Raw genomic sequence first — 11672 nt, forward strand, 5'->3', positions numbered from 1 at the left:
CTGGCAACTACAGGAAACCATCTCTATCAGAGTTGTCAGAGGAGGGTAAGTGTTCACACACATACACACACAAAGTGCAATCGTCCCAAAGGCCTGAACTCCATGACCCTGGTGCACCCCAGATGCTAATCCATAGAATTATGATGAAGATAGTTGCAGTAGGATCTCAACCAAATACCTAATAGTAACACACACTATAATCATTTGAATAATTTCTGAGCGGGAATGGATTGTTAATACTAGGAAGAAGAGCAAACACATGCAGTCCCAACACCTGCACTGGGTGTGTGTACACTGGAGAGGGAATGTTCTCAAGTCTCTCACAACCATCCCTTTCTCTGTGCTGCACAGAGGTTCTTAGGCAAATATCCCTCTCCAGAGAGCTCATATCTGTCTTCCTGTCTCTCTTTCTTGCTATAGTTTGCCTACTCTAAACGGTTGATATATAAACAGTCTCTCGCCACCTATTACTGTACACTCTTAGAATAAGGTGCCATCCAGAACCTAAAAGGAGTCTTCGACTTTAGCCCATAGGACGACCGTTTTTGGTTCCGGGTTGAACCCTTTTGTCTTCCATGTAGAACCCTTTCCACAGATGGTTCTACCTGGAACCAAAAAAGGGTTCTTCTATGGGGGCGGCCGCAGGGTAGCATGGTGTAGGGTAGCATGGTGTCCAAAATGGGTCTGAACATGCTGACTCACCCATCCCTGGGGCTCCAGAACACTAAACAGTGATGTGGTGCAACCCCCTTCTACCGCCAAGCCTCACTGAGACACAGCGGTGAATAATCATTAGGCTGCTTTCATTACCATCACACATCATCTGAAGGGTGACAACTGTCACTTGTTCATTCTGTCTCCATCTCTCTCTCTTTTTCTGTGTGTGTGAATGTTGACTTTTCAAAACTCTCAGTGTAGAATATGCAGCTAATGAGCCATGGCCGAATTGGCATGACATGATTATTATTTATCACTTGTTGTGTGTGTGTGTGAACTTGTGGTTTTCGGAAATCTCAGTGCAGTACAGAACATGTGCCACCGGGTGTTTTGGATTTATATCACTAATACAAATGTTTGACTGAAAGAAGTCACTTTTGTGTCAACTCTCACTTTTGCAAAACTCTCCGTGGGATATGGTTTTGAAAGAATGAGAGGATTTTAGTTCCACGGATAAATTATTAGACTGGATTAGTGATTTAAATACTTGGATGGCTCACAACTTCCTCCAGCTAAATCAAGATAAGACCGAGATGCTTGTTGTTGGAGCCAAAGCACAGAGAGGGAATCTGGCCGCATGTTTTAATTCACGGGTAATAAAGATAAAACACCAGATAAAAAAACCTAGGTGTTATTTTAGATTCTGAACTCCATTTCAAATCATACATTAGGAATGTGACCAAAATAGTGTTTTACCACCAAAATTTCCAAGGTGCGGCTGTTTCTCTCTCAGGCTGACACAGAGAGACTCATCCATGCTTTTATTACAAGCAGGCTTGACTACTGTAATGCTCTCCAGTCTGGTCTACCCAAGAAAGCCAGGGGCTGAAACTGGATTTTTATTTTAAAGAAATCTTAAAAAACACCTTTTTAGCTTTGCTTTTCATTTTTAGTCATTCATTTTTTTTCTTTTTTCTTTTTTTTTCTTCTGTAAAGAACATTGTGTTGCATTCCATGTCTGAAATGTGCTGTATGAATACAGCCTGATTTGATTTGACGACTCCACATCTTGTGAATACTTTCTGGATAGATATTTCTACTTTCACCCTTTCATACCTTGAATAGGGACACCAGTGCCATCCTCAGTGTGCTAGTGTAGAGCTCTACTACTGTGTCCATCATTAGAGCAATGGCCAATCTATTCACCAGTTTTGCCTGTTTAACTCACTTTTAAAATAGGTCACGCATTGTTAAATGAATCTTGTTCAGACCACTGATCCTTACTGTTCATTACCCGGACCTGTTGTTAACCCCCGTCTTTCCATTCCTCTCTTCAGCTGGGTCTTGTACGAGAAGCCCAACTTCAAAGGGGAGAAGATCGCTCTGGACGAGGGGGACATAGAGCTCACCTACCCCTTCGACCCCCCTGAGGAGGTAGAGGGACAACAACCGCAGAATGGAGAGGACAGCCAGAAGGAGGGGGGAGAAGAAGTGGTGGCGGCTAACCCGGCCAGGAGGTTCATCATAGGATCAGTACGAAGAGTAGTCAGGGTAAGAAGAAGAAGTCACAGATGACCCCTTACTATTATATGATTAGCCCTAGAGCAGTGCTTCTCAAAGTGTGGGATGCAACCAGGCAACTACTAAAGCCTAGGTTGTGGTTAGAAACATGGCTTTGTGTATTTGGTGGATCTGAAGAATTCCAAAGGCTTTAGGTGAGAGTTGTGTCAATCTGATTAGGTGTGCTTCAGTGGAACTGCTCGTCTGTTGATAGACTCTGGCACCTTTAAGGATTTCTGCCTCACAACGCCGTCCTCTCTGTTAGAGCCTGTATCCCAATTGCGCTGCTCTGTGAGACTATAGCACCCTCTAGTGTCAAAGTACCATACCTGTCATTTCCGACTGCCCCCTTCAGGACTACAGTGTGCCAGAGATCAGTCTGTTCCCTGAGGAGAATGCAGAGGGGAAGAAGGTGACCTTCAGAGACACGTCAGATGACGCCAGGATATTTGGCTTCCCCATCAAAGCCAACTCCATCATCATCAACGCTGGACTGTGAGTAACTGTAGGCAGCTCTGCCAACTGCTTTTTATTTAGTAGGCCACGTTGGGCACGAGGATAAACATTTCGGAAAGTAAGATGATACAATGTATTCAAATGTAAATCACTGGGGGAGTAGTGCTAAGCTGACATATGGAATTGTTTTAAGATGGGCATACTATGGACCCTTTGGCTATTTTATTTAGAATTTTAGGACCCCTCCTGGTATAAAAAAAAAAATGGATGGCAAAAAAGACAGTCAAAAAATATATCAAAAGAAATAAGGATTTGTAGTGTCTGTCCTAAATCAAGGAGATATAAGAAAGCTCAGGAAATATTTGTACTATTTTTTTTTACACATATTTAACCCCCTTTCTTTTGTGTCACAAAACTACCTTCATACTTCCAATAATATTTGACATCTGGTTACCTTCAGAAGAGTCCTGTGACACTTGTGGGGTCGTAGAGCAAAACGGAGAACACCGTGTTCATGAGAATCTCCCCTTTCCACAGTGGTCATAATAGTTTTTAGGTTGAACCGTTCTGACGCTACATACGTTTCCGTGAGAAGACCGATTTTCGGGATGTCTCATGGTCTGAACACCGCTCTAGCCCTGCCACCTTTCACCGCAGATGTGGATGTGCAACACTGGCGGATGCGGTGGATTCGGAGAAAAAAACGATATCTCTATCTTAAACTGACTGATTTTGATGGGGAATTTTTTTATGGAACTTAGATTGACGCACCAGTGCGTCAGTCAACTCTGGGGGTTTAACGTTGTATTGGGTGAAAAGAAGTTGAGCTCCATATTACAGTATATTGACTATTTTATTGGTGTGATAGCAGGGTTTTGGTGAGGTCTGTCTTCTGTAACGATATCTCTGTTCTGATTGGATTGACTCTCTTCTCTCTTCAGATGGCTGGTATATGCTCAGCCTTTCTTCCAGGGCATACCACGTGTTCTGGAGGTGGGGGGGTTCCCCAACCCTGCAGCCTGGGGTGTGGAACAACCTTACGTGGGCTCCGTGCACCCTCTCAAAATCGTAAGATTGTAATAGACAAATTGAAGAGACTGACCACAGCTAGAACAATGTACACCCCGTGGAAATAGCTTTAGTATGATTCATGTATTGCATTCATAGGTGATGTCCACAAAATGAAAATTATCTGATGTTTTTATGACAGGGTGAACCAAGAGTGGAGAAACCTGGTGAGCCCAAGGTAAGAATGAACAAACAAATGAATGATTGAAGCTGATACCTCACTGTAAAAGTTATTGGGTAACTTTCCATTGAATCTTACTCAGCCCCCCTTGTGCCTGCTGTTTTGTCTTCTCAGCTGGTGCTCTATGAAAAGCCCTACTTCACTGGGAAGACAAGGACAATCTACACCAACATGAGAGACTTCATGACCAGGAAGGATAGACAGCAGACTGCCTTCATATACAGCCCTGGATCCATCAAAGTACAGGGAGGCTGGTGAGTAGAGTGTGTGTGTGTGTGTGTGTGTGTGTGTGTGTGTGTGTGTGTGTGTGTGTGTGTGTGTGTGTGTGTGTGTGTGTGTGTGTGTGTGTGTGTGTGTGTGTGATTGTTTACTTCCTGCATCTCATCCTCTGTCTCCCTGTATTTCTAGCTGGGTGGGCTATGAGAAGGAGGGTTTCCGAGGCCATCAGTATATGTTGGAGGAGGGAGAGTACCATGACTGGAGGGTGTGGGGGGGCTGCGATGCCGAGCTGCGCTCTGTCAGAGTCATTCGAGCGGTGAGTGGGCCATACCATCACGTAACACCCCCATCTCTATCAGGCCCTTGTATCCAGCTGCTGCAGGAATGATCATGCCCTAAATGGCATATACACTGAGTATACAAAATATTAAGAATGCCTGCTCTTTCCAGGTGGAAGCTAGGATTTCTTATTGATGTCACTTGTTAAACCCAGTGTAGATGAAGGGGATGAGACAGTTTAAATAATGAATTTTAAGCCTTAAGACAACTGAGACATGCTATTCAGAGGGTGAGTGGGCAATAATTTTTTTTAAGTGCCTTTGAACAGGGCATGGTAGTAGGCGCCAGGCTCACCGGTTTGAGTGTGTCAAGAACTGCAATGGTGCTGGGTTTTGACGCTCAACAGTTTCCTTATTTCTTTCATCACATTTCCAGTGGGTCTGAAATTTACATACACTCAATTAGTATTTGGTAGCATTGCCTTTGAATTGTTTAACTTGGGTGAAACGTTTCAGGTAGCCTTCCACAATCTTCCCACAATAAGTTGGGTGAATTTTGGCCCATTCCTCCTGACAGAGCTGGTGTAACTGAGTCAGGTTTGTAGGCCTCCTTGCTCTCTCACGCTTTTTCAGTTCTGCCCACACATTTTCTATAGGATTGAGGTCAGAGCTTTGTGATGACCACTCCAATACCTTGACTTTGTTGTCCTTAAACCGTTTTGCTACGACTTTGGAAGTATGCTTGGGGTACATTGTCCATTTGGAAGACCCATTTGCGGTCAAGCTTTAACTTCCTGACTGTTGTCTTGAGACGTTGCTTCAATATATCCACATCATTTTCCTGCCATCTATTTTGTGACGTGCACCAGTCCCTCCTGCAGCAAAGCACCCCCACAACATGATGCTGCCACCCCTGTGCTTCACGGTTAAATAATATGTTGGTAAACAATTGTTGGAAATATTACTTGTGTCATGCGCAAAGTAGATGTCCTAACCGACTTGCCAAAACTATAGTTTGTTAACAAGAAATGTGTGGAGTGGTTGAAAAACTAGTTTTAATGACTCCAACCTAAGTGTATGTGAACTTCCGACTTCAACTGTAACTGCCAAAATAAAGCCAACATCCAATATAAAGTGTCTTTATAGACTGTTGGGCCAGAACAGCTTCAATGCGCCTTGGCATAGATCCTACAAGTGTCTGGAACTCTTGTTGGAGGGGTTGTGGTGGTAAACGCTCTCAGGCTGCAATTCAGAATCTCCCGTAAGTCTTCAATTGGGTTGAGATCTGGTGACGGTGACATCCGTGGCACAGGGGCTGTATTAGCTTTCAGAAATCTGCATTTTCGTAACGCAGACCATCCAAAAAATCAGTGTTTTAAACCATTTCACCTGCGTTTCATATTGAAAGTCAGTGCTTTTTGGCTGAGTGACAAGGGGCATGCAACACCAAATACATTAGTGCAACACGTTGGGCAGAAAATCGTTTTCATCAGATGACAGCAAAAGTGCAACACTGTTTGGCTAGCAGCCAAACATAAGTAAGTTAAATTACAATGAAAATCCAAGGTATTTTTTCAAAAGAAAAGATGAATGGCCATCATATTTCTAATGTTTATCATAGAAAGTATGTAGCCAGCTACATTTCCTAATGTTTGACGTTAAGCTTGCGTTTTAACTTGCTACCGGAGGAAAAACTACGCCTGAGGAAAGTACCGTGGAAATGTAGCCTGCATATCACTCGGAGCAATGTCTAGTGATCCAATGGAATATATAGTGGAGAAGTGCGACTAAAGTATGATAATAGCCCTTTAACATTCAGGATTTGGAGGGAACTGAAGCCGAGCAGAATTTACAATAAAAAGCATTTCAGATCTGCGTTTACAAAATGCAGCAAGATATTTTTCTCCATTTCATCTTTCCTTTTCTGTATGAAAAACGCAAACGCGACCCCTGTGGTATGTGGTTTACATCGTTTTCATGTTCATCAAACCGTTCAACCATTGACCACTCGTGCTCTTGGATGGGGGCGCATTGTCATCCTATAGGGGCATAGCCATGGTAGTCAAAATAATGGCCTGCCCAGCATTTTTCTACATGACCCTAAGCATGACGGGATACTAATTGCTTAATAAACTCAGGAACCACACCTGGGAGGAAACACCTGCTTTCAATACACGTTGTATCCCTCATTTACTCAAGTGTTTCTGTGTTTCCTGTTACATTTAATACATGCAGATGACCTCGGCAAAGGGACGTACTCAGGCTTTTGGTAGCGTCTTTAAGGGCAGTGGCACACAGTAGCTGTCCCCATACCTGTTTAAGTTAAGTTTCGGATGGAGCTGATCCTAGATCTGTGCCTAAAGACGACCCCTACCTGGAGCGACAGTATGTGACCTCTGACCACTCTGTCCCCTGTAGGACCTGACTGAGCCCATGTTGGTGTTGTATGAGCAGCCCGACGTGGAGCAGAACAACACCTTTGAGGTGACCGAGGCCCTTCCCGACGTGGAGCAGGACAACACCTTTGAGGTGACCGAGGCCATTCCCGACGTGGAGCTGTTTGGCTTCCGCACCACCACGCGCTCCATCCACGTCGTCAGTGGAGCGTGAGTGCAAATGCTTGTGACAAGCAGCGTTGGAGTCCAACATGGGTGTAATCTAGTGTCGAACAGTAATGACCGATATCATTTTAACTGTGACAGAGGCCGGATAAGATTGTAAGAACATGATCATAACTAGAGCCAATGTACAGTAGATATGGCTCTGATAATAACTTGATACTGGCTGATACATTGATGAGAACATGATCATATTTGACAATACCTTTTATAGACATAACACATTAAACATAAGTTCCCTCCAACGTGGAATAAAGGACGTTTCGGAGTATTAGTGGAGGTTTGACGCTAAGTGGCCACTGTTGTCTCCTCCTCCAGATGGATCGCCTACTCTCACGTGGACTTCTCTGGTGACCAGTATATCCTGGAGAAAGGTTTCTACAGTAACTCTGCTGACTGGGGCTCTTCAGACAACCGCATCTGCTCTGTCCAGCCCATCTTACAGGCGAGTAGGTCGTCTAGAGACGCTTTGCTACGGAGTTGACAGTGGAGAGACGGAAACAGGCAGGCAAATGAACTGAAAGAAGAACACACACACACACACACACACTGTTTAGATGCTCCTTTAATGTTAATATTGAAACGTATTCTTCGCTGAGGAAAATTGGAAGGGATTGCTGATGTCAGACATCGGGATGTTTACTCGGTGCACCCGGTTCTCTTGTCTGTTTTCAGGCTCCAAGTGAAAACCAGGGCAGCGTCAGAAGTGAGGTGAGACATCTTGTAGTATCGTGCGTGTATATCCTCCTGCAGTCACGCTCTTCTCTTTTCACACTTCACTTGTACTATGTACTACAGTAAATGTGACTGATTTGAACTCTCTTTCTTCCCTGGCTGCCCCTGTCTGTCTCAGGTGATGTTGTACACAGAGCCAGATTTCGAGGGGGAATGCCATGTGTGTGACAAGAACCAGGAGTCCCTCTCTGACAAGCTCATCGCCAAGTCCTGCAGAGTGGTGGGGGGAAGGTGGGACAGAACCAACATGCACAATATATATATATATATATATATATATATATATATTCACACACACACACACACCAAGTGTAGGAAAAATGTATAATTAGGAGAGATGGAAGTATACACAGGCTTAGTGGAGCTGTAGAGGGATGGTATGGAGTACTGCAGAACCTAGAGATGAGCCAGCATATAATTATTACAATTAAAGGGGAGTTCACTGTACTGACGAGTGTGTGGCGTTAGTAAATGAGTTTTAAATGGGTTTTGCGTGTTCCTCTACGTTTCAGTTGGGTGGTGTACGAGGGCTGTGAGTATTCAGGGAACCTGTACATCCTGTCAGAAGGAGACTACCCCAACTTCACCAGCATGGGCTGTCCTCCGAACTGTGTCATACGCTCGCTGAAGACTATCCCGCTGGTAAGACCAATCCTCATATGCTGGTCACACTCATATAGACTGGCTTTTTCACCGTCAAATTTTCCTTCACTTTTTCTGTCTGTCTCTCACTCTATAGCTTTCTCAGTTTTATTTTCAATCACTTAATGAATCAATGTTGTTGTATTTAGCTTAACGCCCTATAGCCGTCTCTCTTCCCCATATCATTACTCCTCCCAACCCCATACTCTGACCCACTGTAACACTGCTGCAGCCTATCCAACCGTGTGTGTGTGTGTGTGTGTGTGTGTGTGTGTGTGTGTGTGTGTGTGTGTGTGTGTGTGTGTGTGTGTGTGTGTGTGTGTGTGTGTGTTCATACAGGAGAGGTTGGAAGAAAAACAGAAGACACATTTCCATCCCATATAGACTAATAAAGTATATCTTAACACTGTTTCCCCAGGTGTTCTCAGTGCCCTCCGTCTCGCTGTTTGGTCTGGAGTGTTTGGAGGGCAGGGAGATCACAGTGGACACAGAGGTAGTCAATATGCTGGAGGAGGGCTACAACAACCATCTACTCTCTGTCAGAGTCAACCGAGGCTGGTGAGTGTGTGTGTGTGTGTGTGTGTGTGTGTGTGTATTATGTGCTCTTGTGTTTTTGACCTGACGAAGATCCGTTCCAGATGGAAACATTGTCAATAAAGCAGTGAATTGGGAGCTTTAACAGTGTGCAGGTCTTCTTGTTCTGTACTAGTATTCTTTATTAGCCCAGCACCTATGTTTTTAAAGATGTGCGCATGACCGCAAACTTTTCTATTGTGTCCCTCTCTCTCCCTATCCCTCACTTGCTCTCTTTGCAGCTGGGTGATGTGTGAGCACAGTAACTACAGGGGGCGACAGTTCCTATTAGAACCCATTGAAATCACCAACTGGCCCAAATTCAGTCAGCTTCTCACCATTGGCTCAATGTACCCAGTACGGCAGGTTAGAATCCCTATGACTTTATTGACTTTGTTTGGGTTGGTTTATAATACTATACCTCTACCCAATTCATGTTTCCTCTTTATTTACTCATATTTATATTTACTCATATTATTTACGTGTGCCCATTTCCATTTCCTGCAGAGGCGGCACTTCTTCCGCATCAAAAGCAAAGAGCGAGGTCACTTCCTGTCCATCCAGGGTGGCGTAGAGGAAATGAAGTCGGGACGTGTGGTGGTGACCGAGCAGGTGGAGGGCATGAGCGACATCTGGTTCTACCAGGAAGGCCTCATCAAGAGCAAGGTATTCCTCACTAGGAATAAAGTTCCTCAACTTTTTCATTCTCATGATAATTTTCTTTCACCTTACTGAGGAACCCCTGGGACTCCCCCTCGGACCCCATGAGTTAACACATACATACATTGACAGCCCTAAAATGTTGACAATCTTCTTCTTTTTTCCCCCTATAGAAGTAAATATTGAGCATTTTTACATTTATTTCACACTATATTTATCATGTTTTACAATCTATTTACCACATATCCTATCCACATCGCCTAGATGTTTTGCTAGTTGAGCACGCCAGATTTCTCGATTACTTATGTCTCTTGCTCTCGTTCTCTAGTTGGCTCCTACTATGAGCCTGCAGGTAATGGGGAATGTGGAGGCGGGGGCGAAGGTGGTGCTTTGGTCAGAGACCCGACAGCCTGTCCAGACCTGGTCAGCCCAGATGAGAGGCACCATCCCCAGCCTCACCTTCCCTGGCATGGTGTTGGACATCAAGGGTGAGACACTAGTCTAATTTTAGGAGTGAAATTATAGGAACTACACATACATGATACTATGACCACTCAGCACCTATTAGGTAAGTGTTTGGGGTAATACACCCCCCCCCCCCCCAACCAACATACAATAAATTGATGATAAAATTGTATCTCTCAGGTGGCAAGCAGTACGACAGAGACCATGTGGTGATTTTACCAGAGAGTGAGGAGGGGCCTTGCCAACAGTGGGAGCTGGAGCTGCTGTAATCTTCCAATAACCTTCCCTCAACCCACACCCTTCACCCGCTCCTCCAATACAATACATTCCAATATCGACCAACCCCTCAGAACTCCTGCTCTTCAGTCTGTGGAGACGGACATTAGGAAGCACCGCAGACTGAACCTTGTGTCATCATGGTCAGGCACTCTCAAGAGGATCCCAGAACATCTTCATTACAGTTAAAGGGTTTCTTTCATTTCGTGAAGAATCATATGAGGGTTATAATATTTTTGCCTGAATGTGAGGACAGCAGCATACGAATGACTCATCTAACAACCAGTGCCTTTGGATGTGGTCAACTGGAGAGGATGGGAAGGGTCGCGCTTCTTTTCCCCTCCCTTAAATGTGTGTATTTGAATTATTCTATTTACAGACATTCTACCCTCTCAGATTCTTCCTTGACTTCGATGGTATGACCTGGCTTAGCACACACAGTAGTGGACAGAACCACTCACTTGAACCCACTAATGATTATTGGGAAGGTCAAGTTTCATCTACCATATGATACACTGTTTGTAGCCACAGATGATGTATTTAAGAGGGTTTCATAAAGGAAGCCAAATCTATGCACATTATTTTCTGAATTGGCTTAGTTCAACATTTTGTTTGACTATGTAATTTACTACCTTTTGGGAAAACATTGGATGGGAAGTGTGTTCTTTAGGCAGTATAATACAGTGTGTTCTTCTATTTCACTATGGTCTTATCTATTTTCATAGATATGAATCATACATTGCCAAACACTGTCAAGATACAGGTTACTTTCTTATTTTTTTATATTTAACACCAAATGCCTTACACCTCAAGGCATTATTCTTTGATACCAAAAATAGAATGTGAAAAGAAATGAGTGGTTTTAAAATATTAAATAAAACTATCAAAAATGAAACTGTTGTTCAAATGTCTGGTCTTGTCTTCTATTGTAGCTAAGTTACTGTCGTGTATTCCTTGGAGAAAGGGGGGGGGGGGGGGGTACTGTCACACCCTGACCTTAGTTATCTTTGATTTCTTTATTATTTTGGTTAGGTCAGGGTGTGACAAGGGTGGTTGGTTTAGTTTGTGTATTGTCTAGGTGTTTTTATCCTTTTGTATATCTATGGGTTTTAGTATGTCTAGGTATATATGTAGGTCTATGGTGGCCTGAATTGGTTCCCAATCAGAGACAGCTGTTTATCGTTGTATCTGATTGGGGATCCTATTTAGGTTGCCATTTTCCATTTTGGTTTGGCGGGTTATTGTCTATGTGTAGTTGCATGTCAGCACTCGTGTTTATAGCGT

The 11672-nt window shown here is 43.8% G+C and overlaps 1 protein-coding gene across 1 annotated transcript in view; it reads left to right on the forward strand.

The window, feature by feature from the left end:
* LOC139391961 (uncharacterized) overlaps positions 1–11283 on the forward strand; it is a 590779-nt gene extending 579496 nt beyond the window's left edge. Inside the window, exons 6-22 of the mRNA XM_071139566.1 lie at positions 1–45; positions 1995–2208; positions 2573–2712; positions 3615–3741; positions 3884–3919; positions 4037–4176; positions 4331–4457; positions 6838–7025; positions 7356–7482; positions 7713–7748; positions 7891–8003; positions 8285–8414; positions 8833–8972; positions 9230–9353; positions 9495–9653; positions 9976–10135; positions 10293–11283. The exon at positions 1–45 is cut by the window's left edge and continues 74 nt beyond it. Coding sequence (XP_070995667.1) covers positions 1–45; positions 1995–2208; positions 2573–2712; positions 3615–3741; positions 3884–3919; positions 4037–4176; positions 4331–4457; positions 6838–7025; positions 7356–7482; positions 7713–7748; positions 7891–8003; positions 8285–8414; positions 8833–8972; positions 9230–9353; positions 9495–9653; positions 9976–10135; positions 10293–10381 — 2095 coding nt within the window. The 3' untranslated portion in view covers positions 10382–11283. The remainder of the gene's footprint in view (positions 46–1994; positions 2209–2572; positions 2713–3614; positions 3742–3883; positions 3920–4036; positions 4177–4330; positions 4458–6837; positions 7026–7355; positions 7483–7712; positions 7749–7890; positions 8004–8284; positions 8415–8832; positions 8973–9229; positions 9354–9494; positions 9654–9975; positions 10136–10292) is intronic.
* Positions 11284–11672: the final 389 nt, after the last annotated feature.

This window comes from Oncorhynchus clarkii, chromosome 32, assembly GCF_045791955.1.
Source record: "Oncorhynchus clarkii lewisi isolate Uvic-CL-2024 chromosome 32, UVic_Ocla_1.0, whole genome shotgun sequence".
Classification (NCBI taxonomy): domain Eukaryota; kingdom Metazoa; phylum Chordata; class Actinopteri; order Salmoniformes; family Salmonidae; genus Oncorhynchus; species Oncorhynchus clarkii.